Source organism: Cyphomyrmex costatus, unplaced genomic scaffold (genome assembly GCF_001594065.2).
Source record: "Cyphomyrmex costatus isolate MS0001 unplaced genomic scaffold, Ccosl1.0 scaffold97, whole genome shotgun sequence".
Classification (NCBI taxonomy): Eukaryota; Metazoa; Arthropoda; class Insecta; order Hymenoptera; family Formicidae; genus Cyphomyrmex; species Cyphomyrmex costatus.
In genome coordinates, this window is record NW_017280561.1 from 1,134,306 (window position 1) to 1,155,201 (window position 20,896).

Genomic DNA, 20,896 nt, shown 5'->3' on the forward strand with positions numbered 1-20,896 from the left:
TTCTTTGTTTGCATCCTGTCCGTATCATATTCTGTCGGTTCGCCGCATGTGAAATGTCATGTTCTGAAAGCGTCCAGTTTTATACAATAATTCTTATGAAGTCAATGTTCTCCGATAATCATGAATATTGCATAACATCAGAGCGAGATAGCTTTTTTTTTAATACGCTTTAATTCGTGTGAGACGTTTGCACGTTTCCTACAGCAAAACATTTGTATTTTCTAAAATGGTTAAATATTTACGACTGCAGGAAGAAATTGTATTAACAAATTCCACGTTCTTTAGTAGATAAGTACAGAACGCTTCATTGGACTAATTTTTTTGACATTTTGTATCAAAGGGTTTTTTGGGTCGCTGTATTATGCATTTAAAGTCGAAATTTAAACATTCGAAATTTTAAATTCAATGTGGTGGTTCAAAGCTTAATAATTATAATTATAACAATTTTTTTTAATTTTGACTTTAAATGCGTAATCAGCGACCCAAAAAACCCTTTGATACAAAGTGTAAAAAAAAATCATTCCTATGAAGCGTGTTTGATGCTTGCCTACTAAAAAAAACATGGAATATTCATTGATACAATTAATTCCTGTAGTTGTAAATATTTACCATTTTGAAACATACATATATGCATTTTTGTAGATTTTTTATGAGGAATTCAAATTTATTAGCCAAATCAACGGATAATCTCATGCTTTAAAGTTATATCGTAATTTGAAAATGATAAAAAGCGGCCTTTTTCGCACATTTAAGTTAAAATATCTCAAAATCCCGACATGGTGTGCGTGTGTGTGCTCGCGCGCTAGACAATTTTTAGTCACAAAAATTGTTTAGCATGTAAGGATTTTGAGATTTCGAATTTAGCACAAAAAATCACGTCAAAAACCACTCCTACATCTCAGTAGACCAAACCTCGCAGGCCTATATAATATTATCGATGCAACTGAAGAAATTAAACAAAATCTGTACGAAATTTCTACAGTGATATAATAATAAATTCAATATTACGTCGATGCCAAACTTATATTAACATGAGCGAACGGAATTTTGAAATGCAAATTTAAATGATAAATTCTTACAAATTTTATATTTTTTACTATAACTTCTAAATGAAGCATTTAATGATCTGCATGCGTTCTTATTATTATATATTTTTTTTATTTTACCTTATGTCAAAGTAACGTTTTTTATATGTGTAGTTACTTAAAAATTATTGATCAAGTAAATATATAATATAACAGCTTGATATTTCTCATCCTTTCTTGTTCATCGTTTTCATTCATTTTATTTTTTATTCTCTTTTATGCTTTTTTCTCGTTTTATCCATCTCCTTTCTGTCTTCTTATGCTGCTTTTTTTCATTACGAGAATAATCGCGGCTAAATTCGATCGTCGCGTAACCTTACTCGACTACACATATAATCTATACGTTGCATCGGCCTAAAGAGCAAACAGCGACGTCTCCTTCTCGAAGGTCTTCAACTCCTAATCGATTGTATAAACCTAGAAAAGGGTTATACTAGGGTTAACCAAAAATTGTTCCTTTTATTCGTTCCGCCGAATCATATCAATTACATTTGATCTGACAAAAAATGCAGCCTGTAATTATGGAGCTATTTTTGATGTATCATGACAAATTTAAGTCATTATTTGTGAATTAAAAGACATAATAAATGTCCATGTTAATGATTTGTAACATGAATTAAAAAATTTGAACTTCGAAGAAAATACTAAAGACATTCGAGATTAAAAGTGGGATCCCTCGGTTTGGCATGATTTGCCATAGCTTGGAAAATCTCTACGGTGAGATCAAGGTGGTTCGTTATCATTCGCGGTTCGCAGCTCGTGATACCTCGTTTTCAAAGATTGGCGTAAATTTTGCGAACTACAAAAACTTTTGTAAGTAGACGAGCCGACAAGGCATCTTGTGCTGTTGGATCGTCGATGCGTTTAGCAGAATGCTTATTTTGCAAATGTTTGGGAAAGTTTTCTTCGCTAATATATAGAACTATAAAAGATCTAAAAGTATAATTTTAAAAAAACCTTCAATAATAGCAAAATAAATATTCTGTTGAACGTGATTAATATTTGCAAAAAATCATTTCATATAAATTATTTCATTGATTATAATAGAAAACTCGACAATTTTTCATGGAGTAAGATACTCCATACTACGATTTGAATGAATCTTCCTCAACAAAAAAAATCACTTAATAAGTGTCTCAACTAGCAATAATAAATATAAGGCTGTCACAAATTAATATGCAAGCATAAAGTAAGAATGTTTATGAACTATAAAACTTTTTATATTAAGTGTTTTATATTAAGCGAACTTCAACCTCAGATGACATCTGTACCAAAGTAAATGAACTTCTATTGGATATTTTAATTCTGTAAAAATATTACAATTTGTAAAGCTAGTTTTTTGGTTGCACTGTAATTCATGGTGCTTGCCGTCGCATTTCTTAGAAAAGAAACGCGAGAGATAGAGAAACTAAATCATGTTTCGAATCTTGGCCTTTAGTGAAGTTATCTTGGATTGATCGAATAATCTCATAAAAACTAAGGAAAGAAGTTACGGAGGTCGATTGCGATCGATCCCACCATCGGAAATTTGAGCTGGTCCTCGTTTCCTATCCGTCTAGACGTTATTTCAAAATGGTCGATTACATCACACAGCCATCTCATTGCTGACGAACATTAAGCCAGTAATCCAGGAAATAAACCATCAAATTTCTCAACAGTATATAATATGTAATGATAAAGTTTCAACTTTATAATTTGTCATAAATTTTTGCATTGACAGTTAGAGATCAAATCATACATAAACAATTTTTACCGCCCTGTTATTTGTCAATCTGTTCTTTCTACAAATATATATTGCACCATATGTACTGAAGCTCCTTTCGCACGTAGTTGAGGTAACAGATAATATATGTAGTTTCGTATATCACCTACTTTTTTCAAAAATCTGTGCTTTTATACCGATCACTTCACTATGTTATTGATAAAATTTTGTCAATCGTTTTCCAAAGAAACTGTTGGTTGAAACAGCTTTCTTTGGGTTGGAAATTGGCCAAATCGTAAAAGATTTTACTTACATCTAAATTTCTAGTATCTTTTTTATTAACTCAAAAAGCAAACGTATAACTTTAGTCTAAAAATAAAAAATATATATATATACATGTGTATATAAACCCCAAGTGTTTTATTTTAATTAATGCATTAAAAAAAATATCTCGAAAATATAATAATACACACACGCGATATTAAAAAAAATTTTAGACAAAAGTTATGTGACTAAGGGGGACATAACATGACACATTGGTTTAACTTTGGGTGAGACTTTGTCAAAGTCAGGAGAAGGTTGAAATTTTTACTCACGTACTTACATATGGTAACATTCTATAGATATTTTAGTGTATCAGTTAAAATTAAATACTCGGTGTGTGTGTGTGTGTTCATATTTGGAAAAATATACAATACTTTTCCTCTTAATATTGATAACAATTTTCAGAATAATAATTTGCGAAAGTTCACAAAAGAAGAATAAACTTTCGCAAATGTAAATATACAACTGAGTAACTAAAATCTCAACGGTCTAAGTTAGATAATCAGAAGTCAGCGTGCACATGTGTACGTTACCGTGAATAAGTAACAGAGCATCACGGCGCAATTAAGCGCAGCACAATGACGAAGTTAATGTCACGGTCATTGCGCAACGGACACGGCATGATCGCAATTGAGCGCAATTTATTCGTTGCGCGCCCGCAACTGGTCGGGTGGGATATATAGGGCGACGTGTTTAATATTGAGGATATTAATAATAAAAACTTTTTTTGTACGGAATTAATGATATGTATATCAGTTTGTTGACATAAAACTAAGAGCGGTACAAATATAATCGATATCATTAACGCAAATACTACTCTTGACTAGCGAACGTCTTATAAGTTAAACGGAACAAAGTGAGCAGAATCTATTTTAATTAACATTTTTATTTGTTGCTCATTTGTTGCTAACAAGTTGCAAAAGAAAAAAATTTGTTGCTCTATTAGTTTTTTCTTTTTAATGATGTTCCGCTAAAGGAAGATTAATTTAGCGAAATAATATACATAGAATAAAGCCGATCAACGTAAAAATAACGTAGGAATTTGTTGCTCATTTGTTGTTGTCGAAATATACGGTACCCTTGTTCCGCTATAACGCTGGTATTTTTCGTTTTTTAATTGTTACTTATTTTGCAAGCAACAAATTCGTAACTTGCATATCTCGAACTTGATATATTGTGAACTTGATTTATAATATTATTATAAGTTTCTAAATAGCTATATGTTTTTAGAAATTTTAATCGGATTTCTGTCAAGTCGAGTAGTTTATTTTCCTGATTACAATAATGTAAGTAGGTCAATATCGATAATGCTGGCCTTACGCTCTGTTGCTTCAAAAGTTTTCATTAAGCTGACTATATTAAGAAAGAAAATGCTTAGGTGCGCAAAATAACGCTTAGATGAGTAAAATAAATGTTACAATTGAAAAAATTGCAATTAAACCGGTTGTTTAACAATGTTAATTATTAATGTAACAAAATTTATTGTTACTTTTTAATATGTAATCTATTCAATTTTACATTTCTTTTTAATATAAAAATTTAATGATCAGTAATCTCTTATGTATACATCGAAACAATTTTGTTCCTAGTGCGTATTAACGATCATGATCTTTTACACTGTATCAAGAAACTACCTCGTACTAGAAAGCATTTTTCATATAAAATGCAATTTTTATGCGAGATCCGTCATTAAGATACTAGAAGCACGTACCATTACAGCGATATTATCTAATATAGGATGATTCATGAACGATATATACCCAGACAGCACAGAATATTTATGGTAAATATTTATTACTATTGACACACACACACACACACACACACACATTTTCTGAAATGTTATATAAATAGTAAATAAAAAAAATATTTCTAATAAATATTTTTTACTTGGATTATTATGTCTCATTAAATATTTTCATTGCATTTTCTAACTTTAGCGAAATACCGTACACCATAACTTATGAACAACTATATTTGAATAAGAACACAAAATTGAAACGGCCAGCTTAAACAAAATCTGTCCTTAATCGTAACGTAACCGCTTGCTCTCACAACAGGTTGTTATGCCGCTTCCTTCCCGCGATCGAAAATGTTCCATTTTCCTGCGCGATCGATCAAACGACGCTACTACGCATCTCGAGCCACACCGCTGTTTTTGTGTAAAATGTTTCATGATATTCGTGATAAATGTTCATGATCTGTGCAATTTAAAAATAAGAACCACAAAAATATTTACAAGATATTTTATAAATATTTTATAAATATTGTGTGTGTGTGTGTGTTTCTGTGTATAAGAAACATTATATGTGTGCGTGCGTGCGTGTGTAATAACATGTCTTATTTAAATTTAATAATTAAATTTTTATGAAATGATATAAAGTTTGAAATTACTTAGTTCTCTTGTATTTATAGAAGTAAATTCTTTAATACATGAAATTCAAATGCATATAGAGAATAAAGAAGATGCATAACAACAGTATTTAATAAGTTCGTCTTTAGAAAAATAATGCGATGTATTATATTTAATGTACAATTGAAGAGTAACGATTTGCGTTGAATTGCAATGGAAACAATAACCATTTATGGTGACCAAAAAATTTCAACATCTCATCACGATTAATCACGAATTATTTAAACGAGAGAAATTAAGATTAAATGTGACAATATTTTCTGATTTTAGTACGGACAGCGGCTGGGACAATCCGTTCAGACCGGATGGCGATCTCTCCCGGGAAGCCGATGAGATCGTCGAGTTAATAAAGGGTGGAAAACCGATCACGCCTACCCCGGGTCAAAACGCGCCACCATTACCGGGATGCGATGGCAAATCTGGCGACTCGAGTACCAGCCCGCTTCTTAAGTCCGCGAATTGTCACGCTAACTCGTCACCGAGGCCCGGTCAGGAGAATGGTAGTGCACGAGGTGGTACTCCTTCGAAAGCTGCCGGCAACCAACCTGTTAACGAAAAGGTGAGGTATAGGTGCATATGGTGACCATATTTTCTTAAAGGGAATAATGACAAATTTGAATATTTTATGTGTTTGTTTCTACATGTTTTCAAACCAATTTGTCACTGTTAAGAATCTGTGCATTATAAAATTGCACAGTATAATCAAATTGAGATAATGTGCAGTTTTTTAATAGTTTGAAACTATTTAGATTAGAATCAGATTGTACTGGAACAAACCCTTGGTCTGAAATAATAAAAGATTCAAAATAATACAAAATAAAAACAACTCTAGCTTGAATAAATTTAATTTAAAATATTAGAAAATATAATTAAAAGAAAAACAAATTGTATTTATATATGTATAAAAAACTATAAAATATTTTCCGTAAAACTCTGCTCATTAATATATATAACATTAGACATTGGGGAACGGTAGTTATTACAGAAAATAATTTACCGTAATGTCGAAATTGAGTTTTGAAGAAACAAATAAATCTAAAGGACAGCTATTATATCTAAAATAAACGACTGTTTTTTACAATGAAGAACATATAGTCACCGCAAGGATGCATCACTTCGAAACAATAACTCACTTAATCTTTGCTTTTAACGGTAATTGTTAATTTAATAGCATAGTGTTTGTATTTAAATAAAAAATAAATAAAAAGCCTCTAAGAGCCCCGACGCAAGATATTGTTATAAATAATGATTTACTACTCTCTATAATAATACAACAAATGATTTACGTTTTGACCTACACTGGAAAACATTTTTGTGTGGAATTTGCTGTATCGATCATAATGCTGTATCCAGCATGTAATATTGCAGCTTACATGGAAAGTTAAAGATTATATTAATTTTACATGCAATATGTATTTTTAGGATTCCATTGAACATGAAATTTTACATAGAAATGTAAAATGTAAAGACCAGTAGACCTATTAGCTGCTTTGCCTCTCTCGTCCACTGTTTACTCAGATAATAATTCAATAACTATGTAAATGTTGAAAAGCTTACTCTATTATATATTTTAATCTTGTGTTGAAGAGGACTCTAATCGTGAATCGAAACGTAAACCATTTGTTATATTATTATAGAGAGTAAATCATAATTCGCAACAATATCTTGCGTCGATTCTTAAAGGTTTTTTTATTTATTTTTGATTTATTTCTTACACATTTTGAAATCTTACACGATTTCACTAATTGTTTGTATTTAAAGTTTGAAGGTCTGCCGAATTAAACTTGAACATTATTAGATAGAAGAATCAGGACAAAAACGAAGATAAGTTAATCAGCCATTCGTAATGATGTCAGGTTGGCGCGTCTCGGACCGCAACGGTGGAAGTTGCGAGGATGACGGCGCAGGGCCCGGGCGACGCGTCACAGGTCGAACACGTCACCCTGAAGAAGAAGCCTAAGTGCAAGTGCTGCGTACTGCAGTAATGATGGTGCGACGGAGCCAGCGGGGACGCGCACGAGAGACGATCCTCCTCCATTATCGGGAGCGTAACTTCAGCTTCGTGGCTATTGAGGAAATCACGACTGGGCAACTCGGGGTATCGAGGACGCATCGATGAAGAAGCGACTCGAAGAGGCTGCCGGAACAGGAAAGCGCCGGCATTTCAAACACGCTCGAGAACAAGTCCAGAAGATAATTTCTCAGAGGGAGAAAAAAATTTCATCTTTAAAGAAAGTGAAGAAAGTGAAGCGAAATATTGGAAACGAAGAAAATGTGATTGGATATGCGAGAACGTCAGATTGTTTAAAATCTGAAGAAAATTAAACAAACAGTAAGTCAAACAAGATGTCAAAGAAGCTTCTTGTACCTTTTAATCATGAAGAAATGGGAAACAAGAGCAAGTTTAACCGGAATGTGAAGAAAATGAGGAAGAGACTATCGATGATTGTATGTTGAGGAGATTGGAATCTCTGTTAAAATGCTCTGGAATATGAAGTTAACCCTTGCCGTGGAAGATTGGACTCTCGCCAGGCTATCTCTAGCTTTCAAGCACGGAAAAGAGGGATCCACGTGGAGGATGAGAAGGAACGTCAGTGCGCGAACATTGAACCGCTTTTCGAGAGACAATGATATTTCAATGATGTCACGAGAGACCAGAGTTAGGAAAGAAACGGAAAAAGAAAGAGAAAGAAAAAGAAATATATATATATATATATTATACATACAAAACTATATTGTAGATACAGAATGGTAGCTGTATAGCTTATATGCTTTTACTATCGTGGTTAATAATCATCAAAGTTATCGTGATTTAAAAAATGCATCGTACGCGTAGAGCGAGAACGGAAAAGAAAGAATGTGCGAGAGAAAGCGGCGTGAATGTAAACAAGAGAGAAAGGGATGACGATGAATAATATGACTATAGGTGGGAAGAGTGTGCGCGACGAGGCATGTAGGCTGCGTTTAGGGAGCGCGCTATCAGCGTTATTTGTGTCATACTATCCTTATTTCACGTTCTAATGGATGATGAAGATAGAATGACACAAATAGCGCTAATAACGTCTCCCCGAACACAGTTATAAAGTTCCGCGGGACGACATTCGTCCGTTAGATCTCGGCGCGAACAGATACATCGCCGTTTCTGAGGAAGCTAACTTGGCAGCTTTGATCAATCTTTCTTTGCACTGCGAAGGATATTCAACGCGTCGAACATCACTGTATACAGAGGGAGTGTGCCAAATATACCGCATGCTCAGTCACATCTATGAATTTCTTGATCAGTTTGGATCAGTTTTCCTTTACTGTCATGCTATACTTTGTCACGGGTGCAACACGTTATGTATGGCATATCCAATTTTAATGGTTTATATAACTTTTATAAAAACAGATACATTGAATAAATTTTATTGAACGTAATTAACTACTTTTTTTCAATTAAAGTGCCAGACAAGGGATACAATAATATCAAACAAATGTATATATCTTTATTCTTTATTAGTAAGAAAAGTTACGAGTAATATAAAACAAATAGAAGTTTTGAAAAAAATAATTTTGATAACAGTTGCGGATATGCCATATCAGAAGTGGAATTGAAGAGTAAACAATTTTGCGCTTTATTTTTAATTGCTAATTCTAATTTAGGAATTAACCGATATGTCCATGATCAAGAGAGAGAGAGTACGCAGTTTTTGGCACTCTGTACAATAGATAGGCATTTAATTCTATTAAAGTGGTTCTTTAGTAAAATACCAAAAAATTTGGGGCATTTTATCAGTGCCCACCAAAAATAACAAATATCTGCATAAAATTTAGATAAAATATTAAAGCTACGTGTATATTTTAATGAAACATATAATATGTTAAATTGATGAAATAAAAAGAACTTCATTTTTTGTAAAATTTGCCAGAATAGTAAAGCGTGTCTTGTCTTAACAAAATCGGACAAATCTATGATACGACAACTTTGCCGTAGATTTGTCTTCAACAAAATAGTCATTGACCTATTACTTTTTTGTAACCTTTACAATTGTAATTTTTTAAATAATTCGTTTTTTTTTTAGAGAGAAGTCTATGATAATATTTATGTGCACTTACTTAAAAAAGTGTCTCCAATCTTTACGTGTTACTAAGTTATATACGTTAAAAGTTAACGTTTTTTCTCTCATTTTATCATTAACTGCCCTAGAATTTTGCACACATCAAGTTCGGAATTTTGACTTTGTTATATAAAGAAATTAGACGTTTTTATGATAACTCAATTTACTAAAGAACCACCTTAAACACATTGAAGAGTTCCGTAGATAAAATTTCTCTCTTCTTCCTTATCTATCATCTTATGCAAAATTTTATTTTAAAAATCATTATTCTATTGCTTTTTTCCTTCGCTTATCTTTGTTTTACTTTTCAAAGATTCATATTTTACGTACAGTAAAACATTAATAATCTTTATATTTATGAAGGTTATGAATAATAATAGAGTAAGAATGAAATATCTCTCTCCCATGATAAAAATAAGTATATAACAAAGTATAAACGTGATCCACCCGGAAATGGTCTCAAATGCTGAAAAGCAACGCAGCTAATAATGTTGATTAGCAGAAGGAACTGGCTGCAATTTACATTGAATGCATTCCGAAAATGCCGTTTGAACGATCGATGTTTCCAAAACGTATTTTATCGATAAAAATAAAAATATTTGAGATCATTGTTTGTTAATTAATTACCGTAAATATAGGTGACTTAGGACAGTACATGTAACTTGGAAACATCAAGTTATTAAAGAAAATTAAACTTTCTTTAGAGAAAGTTTAAATTTTCTTTAATGACTCACAGATAGATACGATTGAATTTAATAAAAGTACATGCTGTGCCAAGTTACCTGCACTGTCTCGAGTCACCTACATTTACGGTATTGTATTTTGGCGTTGATCATAATAAATCATCAATGAAGATTTTCGTAAAACTAACAGATACGATAATGCTAATTGCAATTAATGTTGTAAATGGAGTGTCTCTTCTTATGTGTATGTATGTATTTGTTAAATTTATTTGTTTACCGCGAGTGATTATAGATTTCATTAGAAATTTTATTATATTTTTATATATTTATTTTCTATTTGTGTCATCAAGATTAAGAATAATGGTATATAATAAGCTTCTTTTTAATTCATATTTTCTGAAATGCTAGCCTCATAATTAGTATCTAATGATAAGGCACCTAATTGATGATAATGTCCCTAAATTTATCTACGGAACTCTAAAGAAAGATGATTACTTTTCGCGCAGGTATAAATATCGTTTAAATGCGGTATTGCTCTTACAAGGGTCGAGTCTTGAGAATCTTCACGCGTATCTCTTTTAGAACAGCTGTTGGATCAGTTGATATTACCCTCGAATTGGTAAATCCGCCTTCAGTTTTGTCCGCCACAATGCGAAATTAATCCCGAATCCTTTTTTATAACGATCAACAATATATACATATGAGATTTTTTATTGTAACGAATCATGCAAAGTATTCGATTTGATTGCAATTTTGTAGCAAAAAATTGGCAGGGAATAAAAGAAGAGAAGAATTTTTCTTCTGCGGTTAATCATGATGAACAGAATTGCGCCTTTTTGAACATGTCAAGGATTCCTACCTGAGCCTTGTCATGTTTGATCGAGTACCTAAGTGCATTTCGTTAATTATTATCATGAGCGCCGCCAGAATTTTCCATAAGGGCACACAGAATTGTTAGCTATATTTCTTGAAATGATATAAAATCTTCGTTAGAATTATACAACATGTATACAGAGAGAGAAAGAGAGGGTGTTTTATTCCAAATGTAATAAGTATATCTAGGAAAGGTTGAAGGTCGAATAAGTAAGTATATTTAGGAAATTATGAAAAATATGGAAAAATATTTCAGATGAAAGTTGTACTCAAGGGATACAAATATTAGTAAATTGATTTTTGGAAAAATTAATTTTTATCATCATCTAGAGGTTACTCCCATTTTATTTTATGAAATTTTATAATTTTTTTACATAATATAATTCCTCGAAAAACTGCGAGGAATAAAATAAAAATTGAAAAGGATAGAATTGTGAGGCAAGCTAATGAGTCAGAAATATACAGGAAGGTTAGAGAGGAAATTCTGTTCAAGTAGTTAGGCGAAGTAAATTAATAAAGAAAGCGTGAGTAAAAGTTATGCGTGGATAAGTTGATTTATTGAGCGAGGTGTAAGATTATGAGTTGGAAATACAAGAAGACTAGTGAGGAAATTTTTAATTACTTGACGATGGGAGGAAAATTGGAACACATCGATAGGATGAAATATATGGGGTCAAAAATAATAGATTAAGAAGGTAACAGGTAAGAAAGAAAAGGTTTTAAAGTATAATGTTAATAGATAAGTGAAGGTTAGTTGAGTAAATTAGGATAAAGAAAAGAGGAAATAGACGCGAGGGCAAGCTATGAATGGATATGTGAGGATAGATTGATAAATTGTAAACCAAGTCCCCTTCTTTGGCTATGTATGCTTGAAGGTAATAAAGTTCTATTCTTCATAATATAATTCCTTTAATTATATAAAAGTATCATGGTAAAGATATAAAAAATCAATAGTTTGCGAGATATTTTATACTTTATTCTGGCATATATTGACATAAAATACTAAATATCTCGTAATTATTAATTTAATTAACTTAACACGTATATAAACAGAATAATGAGCTATATTAATTAGTGTAAAGAAAATACATAGATGTTTAAAAAAAAATATGTAGGCAAAATAGATAATTTTTTAAGTAAGCAACTACGTGCTTTCTTTACATTAATTTTTTTATCTCATTATTTTGTTCATAAAGATATTAAGGTACAATTATTAAAAAATTAATAGTTTACGAAATATTTTATATTTCATGTAAATATGTGTCAGAAGAAAGTATAAAATATTTCATAAACATTGATTTTTTTGTTTTTACCTTAATACTTTTATATACAAAATAATTAAAGAGAAATATATATATATATATTTTATAAACAAAATTTCATAATTTCTCATTTAAAAACATGGATGTGACCTTCATACTTTTTGGCACCTAGAAAAAAGCAACGTGACCAAAATGCGTCTTCCTCGAAACCATTCAACTTTTATCTGAAACATTTTTTTGTATCTTACATATTTTTCAAGATATTTACTTGAGAAAATTAAAATAAGACACTCTGTATACGTAGAAGTACATTTTATTATTAAACTGAAAAAATTATAGTTTTTTCCATTGTCTTTTGTAAAAGGAGAATCTGAAATTTTTAATTAAAAAATTTCAACAAATTCTTATTAAAAAATTGTATTTAGTTCTTCTTTGCCCTTTTTTGAAAACAGAGCGTGCCTCTGCATTTTTCTTACGACGCCCATGATTTTTACGTACCTGCGTTAATGAATTGTGTTCGATCGGAGCGAGCTGGTGCAAAATAAATCATTAAAAACTCACGATCTCTCACGATGAGTCTTAAATTATATAATTTATATTATATAAATACGTAGAATTGGTTCAAAATTAGTTACAGAATCTGTCGTTAAAATGTATAATTTGATCAAAACCTTTTAACAGCCCAGCTTGCTCTAATCGGCGGCGAAGCGGAAGTGCGCGAGGTGCCGAGAAAAAGGAGCATTATTATTCGAACGGTATTGAAGACACTATTTTCTTAATTAACAAGCCGCTCGAAGAAAGAAACTCGGCATCTTCCCACTTTTGCGGTGGCGATTTTTAATGGACGAAAACAATTTATTGTACGAACTAGTCGAAGGTATCGGGAGGTATTAACTCTTCGTGGCGGCGATCACATAAAGTGTTTTTTGTATTATAATTGTTTTAAAGTCCTAGTTGCGTATATATCTACGTATATATATAAGAAATAATTACAAGAAGGTGAATATTGCATCGTTGCATGCAAAGCACGACGCTAAATCTGTTTGAAATCCTTTTGAATTTTAAATTATAAAATATGCCCTTTTCTAAACAATATCAATAATTTATATCGAATAATATCGGCAGTGTTGTAACAAATATCTTGTGAAGGGTATCTAGGTATAGATATAAATACTCTGTAGGACAAGTACCTAGTTACAGGTATAGATATAGGTATAGTGTAGCAGTACCTGAAAGATTTAATTATTTTTTAGATATTTTTTACAAAAAGAAAACAAACTACATAAACAAATTTTATTTTGCGAACTACTACTTATATAATATTTATAAAAGTATTTGAATAATTGTTTTATTGGTCATATTTTGTTAAATCAATAATGCATTGGAAAGTTAATTTCTTTTTGGGATTAAAATGTTTATAATATAATGATATAATCGAACAGATCAATGATGTATGTACATAAACCAAGACTTCTGTTCGTGAAACCGGAAGATGATAGTTTGATAGAATTTGTGATTCCGATATTTTTCTATCTTCAGAAAAAGAACAGAAATAGCATGGAATCTTAAAGGTCATTGAAGTCAATCTCAAGTTATTTAGGCCCAGTTTCACAATTTATGATTAACTCTTAACCGAGGTTTAATTTATTCCTTATCTCTTTCTAATTATAGAATTAGAAAGAGATGAGAAATAAGTTGAATCTCGGTTAAGAGTTAACCGTGAGTTGTGAAACTGAGCCTTAAACTGTCAATTTCCAATTTCATCTCTCATCGTGGAAAAACATGAGAAAGTTTGGTTTATGTATATATGTACTGGTATATATATGTTATGTATATATATTGAATATCTTATACTTATATACATATTTAAACTTAAAAAATATTCTACAAAAGAGTACCTAGGTGCAGGTACAGATATAGGTACAGATATCTCTATCTATATGAGGACCTAGGTAATGCACTTAGGTACTGCTAAAGTACCTAGGTACTATACTTAAGTACTTGTATCCATAGTGGAATAAGAAAGGTGAGCTATGCACATAATAACGGAAAATTAGAATAGGGGACACGAAATGACAACCAATCAAATTGGGCTCATGTAAAACGCTTAAATTTCAAATGCATCTTACTGATCGGAAATAAAAGCACAGTATCTATTGAAAATAGCAACAATATATTAAACCAATTATAAAAATTTTTAAAACATAATATCATTAAAAGTAAGTATATACGTTGCCCATTTTTTCTTGTTTACTTGACTTTCTCGGTTGTTTATGCAGCCACTTATATAAATGCCCTAATAAAATAAAACCTTTCTTCTCCAAAACTTTATACACGTACACAAACTATCGTTAGAAAATATAATAATTTTATGAATCAATTCGTATGCTCACAAAAATGGCAAAAGCACAGCATTAGCCATATTAGATTTCCATGATACAAATCGAATGTAGTTGGCTATCAGCTTATCTCTCTTATTCTACTATGCTTATACCTAGATACGTTACAACACTGGGTATCAACAATTCGATTTTAAGTCCCGTTAGAAGATAGTGAGCGTAATGCAACGGAGTATATCTTACTTTTCTTCTTCTTTTATCTACTCTGAAATGTACCCTTTCGCAAAACTTGCGTTAATCCTCGTAAGAGTCCACAAAAACTTCGACCGGATACGAAAATATTCAATATTTCGCATGCCGCGAAGAGCCGCTCGAGCGCAGTTTGCGTAGCGCAATGCAAACAAGAGGATCTGTAACGCGCATACCTACATACGAGAACCTCTTAACGTCTGTTCCCACGCAAAATGTTGACTCTGCTGAGCTTACAGATATTAAACGAATATTAAATGTCTTGTTAAAAAAAAATTATGTGAGATACCTATTTACTGTCTAATATGTGACCTGCGAAGATAGATCCAGAATATTGCGAATATCAAGTACCATATATGATTAAAATTTAAATCTAAACTTCGTTATAGATGAAAGAATGTAAGTCGGCAAGTTTTGCCCAGTGAATAATTTGAATGAAAATTAATTCATAAATTAACTCCAGGCGTAAAATTGTGGAGTATGTAGAAGCTCGTCTTCGGATCTGTTCTCGTAGATCAACGGTCTGCTAGTCAAACGCCTATCCATCTCTTCCTTCCGGTATCCGACAAGAATACGGAAAGCATCTTTATGACTTCAAGATACTTGAATCTGCTTTTTTAAACTACATATTTGTTTAATGAAAGATGTTCTGATGATCACTTCTACAAATTACAATATATCCTTACTAATAATCCCCAACGCAGTTTTCCAAGTTTCGGGATAAACAACGGAAGCCACATGAAACGTCAAAGCGGCATAGGCGTATTATATGGGTCTGAAATAGCTTATTAGGCTGAAGTTTACGTAAGTACTAAAAATATACGATTAAATTGCACACACATGCGCGCACGAAATTTTAAACGCATTTTTTTCGAAACTATATGTCTTTCAAACTATAGCTCCCATGACTTTAAATAAACTAAACTGATCGTCTTTGCCCTGTAATTACATATTTCCAATATCTGTCTCTATCGTTGAAAAAGCACCGAAATTAAAAATATTAATTTGTTTATTTAATTTCTAATATACATTTTATATACATTATAATTATTTAGAAAATAATTTTTTTCTCTAATTCTGCTTTCAATGGTAACCGAACATCTGTAGATTAATAACCTTATTCCATATTTTATTTCGGATAACTGAGTATTGAAATTTTAAGAAAGCCATGAAACGATGCCCGCTCAGATACGTCCCGCATTTATTGTTATAATTACCATAATTTTCATTAAGTATTTTAACTTGAAAAAATTCCTGAATCTTAATAAAATATGTTATTATTATGTGTATAAAGTTTTAATCAATCAACAAGCATAGTTTCAAAAATTTTTTTAATAAATTCAAATTTTTTAAATTTGTTCAAAAAGAAAGAATACAATAATAAGAAAGAATACATTTTACAACAGTTCACATTTTCTCGTCAGTGACGAATATAAAAACACTCCAAATGATTCCTGGATTAAGCGTGATATGTCAATCATGAGCCACGATACGTGGTATATCCGAAAGGATTCAGCAGCAGAGGAATATGGTAGTGGTCGTTGGAATGTTGCACGTCGAATATCACGTCGATCATCGGGTACATAGAGGCGGTCGCGATTCGTTTGAAATAATCGTTTACCCAAAACTCAATCTTGAATCTGCTAGATCCTGAATTCTCTTGCAAGCCCTGCAACAGATTCTCGCAACGACCATTCGAGTCTGTCGTGCTATTAAAAAAAATTGAAAATTAATAATGAATAAACGCGCGGAGAAAATATCTTTTTTAATGTTAAATGCTAGCGTATGCAAATGATATTGCCAATGTGAATGTGTAAAAATAAAAGAAATATACAGGGTGCATCACGAAAATCCGGACAAATCAAACAATTTCTTTAATTAAAATGTTTTTAATAAAAAATTAAATATTACTAAAAATCCTTTTATATGGCACTTGGGAGATCCATATAGAGCACAATTATTCGATATATTCCCCATTAGCTTGAATGACGGCCTCTATTCTCGGTCTGAAGCGTTCGCACGCACGCTGTAATGTAGCGCTGTCCATGCCGACGAATGCTGCCTCAATAGCAGTCCTTAATGATGTCACATCAGGATGCCGAGACTTGTTAGTGACCCTTTCAATTACGCTCCATACGTAATAGTCTAAAGGATTTAAATCTGGGCTGTCGGGAGGCCAGAATTCCTTGGACCAAAACATATCGACATTGTCTGAGAGCCAATTTTGAATCAAATGACTCGTATGAGCCGGTGCATTGTTCTGTTGAAAAACATATGGTCTTCCGGACGCCACAATTTCCATCCATGGCTTCACTACATCCATTAAAACGCGCAAATACACTTCTTTTGTAACAGTTTCCTCTTTTTCAAAGAAATATGGTGGCATGACATCACCCTCACTGGACACGACACCTAGCACGTGAACATTGGCCGGAAATTTCGTTCTAGCAACAGGGACATCCTCGGGGTTGTAAACGAACCATCGGCCATTCTTCCGGTTGGTTTTGGCATCAACAGTAAACATTTTTTCATCAGAAAAGAATCTGATTTGTTCCGACGCTTCGTTTTTCAAGGAACACAATAGCAGATTGCAGCGAGCAATTCGCATTGTCCTGGTAGCTTCAGAGAGCATCTGTCGTTTCTTTAATGTATACGATTTGTATCGTAGGTCCTCCTCGGCAATTCGACGCATTGTTGACTCGCTTACACCAACAATCGATGCTAATTTTCGCAACGATTGCCCTGGGTCATCCGAAATCAGCGCTTGAGCCTTTTCAATGATTGCGGGGGTCCTCGTGGTACGTTCTTTCGAGTGACTCTTCCTCGCTGGCGTACCGGAACCTTCGTTGGACTGTTCTAAAGCCTTAAATTTGGCCACAACGTCATAAACGGTTGATCTCGGGTATCCAAAAAATCGAATTATTTCCGTTGCTGAGTGCCCAGCGCGAAGGCCTTCGATGATCGCGGCTCTTCGATTATATTCCGTACTTGGTTTCAACATCGCGGCCATTTTGAGAGCATCTGCAGGCTTTCTCAGAAAGCCAACAACATCCTCTGGCGGAGGCACAATATAGCGTAAAATTTAAATTTAAATTTGTCCGGATTTTGGTGACGCACCCTGTACAATATCAATTCTTATTGGACCACTTAAATTTCAAACCGAATGAAAAGAAATATATATACAAGCATTTCAAATAATGCATTGATTTTTTTCGAAAGTCAATTATCGAAAAATGTTTCACACAGAAAAGCTTTTGACTTGAAAGGGGACATATAAGATGATGCCATTGGTTTAATCTTGTACATGCCAGCGAAAAAAATATCTTCCCAAACTAAACGGTCACAGCATACCGCGTACTTGCATTTGACGATAGCTAAATTAAACGGATACGTTGTAACTGTAATTTTGTTGTAACTTAAAAACATCTTAAAAAATATAACAATATGTGTGTATTAGTATTTGCTCACCCCTCGCCCTATAATGAAATAAACGGCGTGATTCACGAAACGTTGGCATCAATAATGAAGAAAGACACGGCGATTACCCGCAAACCTTCTGGTATTGAAGAAAATACCCGTGAAAGCCTCAAGTGCGTAATATGTGCGTGTGCGTGTGAGAGAAAGAGAGAGAGAGATAAAAGTGTGGCATGCGAAACGTGCTTTACTTTTTAAAATGAAATTCTTACTGAAATTCAAATGAAATATAAAAAATATACACAAAGCGAAACAAAAGGTACCTTCCTTTCAGAAAAATCCACTCGTTATTTTCAAACTTATAGAGACCCACAAACAAGCCATCAGCAGGTCGACCTCTGCTAGTATCCAAAACATGCGTAGTAATACTTAATTTTTCTTCCTCTTGATTTACAGAAGTACTCATCTATCGTATAAAATACAAAAAACATAAGTGCAAATCACGCAATAAATTAAAACACACACAATAGAAATTCATAATTTTATCTTCGTTTTTGGATTTCTCTATATCATATTGTAGACTAGCGATTTATCTTTTATATTATGCTTTAATAATAACTTTAATAATTTATTTAAAAAATGATATAAAAGATCGACAATTATAGATAGAAATTAGATTGACGAGAATAAACCAAAAGAGAAATAATCCTATTTCCGAAACGTTTCTTATTGCTTATATCGAATATAAATATGAAGCCTTATATTTGAGCCAACACATGATGTACAGGAAAATGTAAATTTCGGCCGGTATTCATAGTCAATTCTTATATTCAAGATCGTCTTAAGTACAGTCTTAAAAGGGCTGCATTCGCGTCTTAAGACATTACTTAAGACAGTCTTCAAATAAGAACTGACTATGAATATCGGCCTTCGTCTATTTAAACAGATATCATATATGTATATATATATATATATATAATGCTTCAATGCTTGGTTTGGATCCTCTTCATTATAAATAAGTCAAACGCTAATAAATATGAATAACACGTCTATACAATTATGACGTGTCTTAATCGCAATGAGTGAATCGTTTTTAAGTTAGGTCAAACATGAGATGCATTGACTAACGAATTTGAACATTAAATTATCTGATTTGCTGAATAAAATAATAAGTTAACCAAAACGAATATTTTTCAAAGAACTATATTTTTCGAAATTTAATATTTTTTTTAATTTAACAAAAATTGAAATAACACAAAAATTGTTTTGAAATTATCACTAATTGTAAGTTCTTGGATGTAAAAAATATAATAAGATCGATTTAGTATGATAAAAAAACCGGAAAAACAAAAATCAGAAACTCGATTGAACAATACTTTGAAGAATGTAATTGTATAATTGTTAAGTTTTAATTTAAATATTGATTATTAACCAAGTTATATAATATGTAAATGTGGTGCCACCTTTTCCTCTATTATCTTGCGTTGCAATCTTATATTTTATTTCAAATTCAATTTGCGATTCTGTTTCAAGATAAATCAAATGCACAATTTATAAAACTGATAAATATATTTGCAAAAATTTACATAGAAATATTATTAAATACTTAAGATTCACTTCAAATGAAAATAAATTTTTTTTTATTTAATAAAATATAGATTTAGATCAATGCAAATTTTTGTTAAATATATTGCTATAAATTCTGCATTTTCCAAATCAAATTTTTTAAAGACTATCCAATAAATACACACACACACACACACACATACGCACGCACGCACACACACACAATATATTGATGTCTTTTTCGTCGTATTATAAATTACGTTTTTTGAATAATTTTAGGAAATGGTCTGCTCTACTTCACCACACTTAGTATTCACGAATATAACTTATTGTGCTCGACTGTATGTAGCTTTCAAGACTGTTTATATATAGATAAACTGGATCAAAGAGGTCAAGGAATGTCGGCAATGTGATTGAAAGATTGACACTTATCTCTAGTTCATTTTTATTAGAATTTAATGTCGTTTATTTAAAAAAATACAATACGTGACATTACATATGATATGATATAATACAGTTCAAGCATAAACAGTGTATCAATTATAATAATTATAATTATAAGAAAAAAATTCTATGTGATATACAAAAACAGGAAGCAAAATAAAATATTTACATATATACTTATAAATTTATTATATTTTTTCTTATAAAACTCTCTAAAACTAATATATTTATATTCGTAGTTACAGAGCTTTCTTAAAAACTTATTTCATTGAATTCATCATTGAAATGCAGCTCATACTAAAAATAATTTTTAACTGTATGCACCAAATCATACTTTATGACATAATTTACACATATAATGCAACAATTCTTAACAGTTATGTAAATACATTTTGTCAATTATGTAATACATTTTATCTGCAAAAGCGTTAAAAATATTTTATTA

The 20,896-nt window shown here is 31.7% G+C and overlaps 2 protein-coding genes across 7 annotated transcripts in view; one reads left to right on the top strand and one right to left on the bottom strand.

The window, feature by feature from the left end:
- The window catches only part of LOC108782215 (uncharacterized), a 69,828-nt gene extending 61,414 nt beyond the window's left edge, over positions 1-8,414 (top strand). For 5 of the 6 annotated variants that reach the window (XM_018550427.1, XM_018550425.1, XM_018550426.1 and 2 more), the window contains 2 exons: positions 5,795-6,083; positions 7,381-8,414. In XM_018550427.1, coding sequence (XP_018405929.1) covers positions 5,795-6,083; positions 7,381-7,509 — 418 coding nt within the window. In that variant the 3' untranslated portion in view covers positions 7,510-8,414. Of the gene's footprint in view, positions 1-5,794; positions 6,084-7,285 lie in introns of all 6 variants that reach the window. The other variant, XM_018550431.1, reaches the window with a different exon arrangement.
- Positions 8,415-16,449: 8,035 nt separating this feature from the next.
- Positions 16,450-20,338, bottom strand: LOC108782112 (5-hydroxyisourate hydrolase). The gene is made up of 3 exons (XM_018550282.1): positions 20,268-20,338; positions 18,765-18,907; positions 16,450-16,736 (listed from the first exon to the last, which is right to left on the bottom strand). The coding sequence occupies exons 2-3, from the start codon at positions 18,905-18,907 to the stop codon at positions 16,505-16,507; spliced, it is 375 nt and encodes a 124-aa protein (XP_018405784.1). The 5' UTR covers positions 20,268-20,338; the 3' UTR covers positions 16,450-16,504.
- Positions 20,339-20,896: the final 558 nt, after the last annotated feature.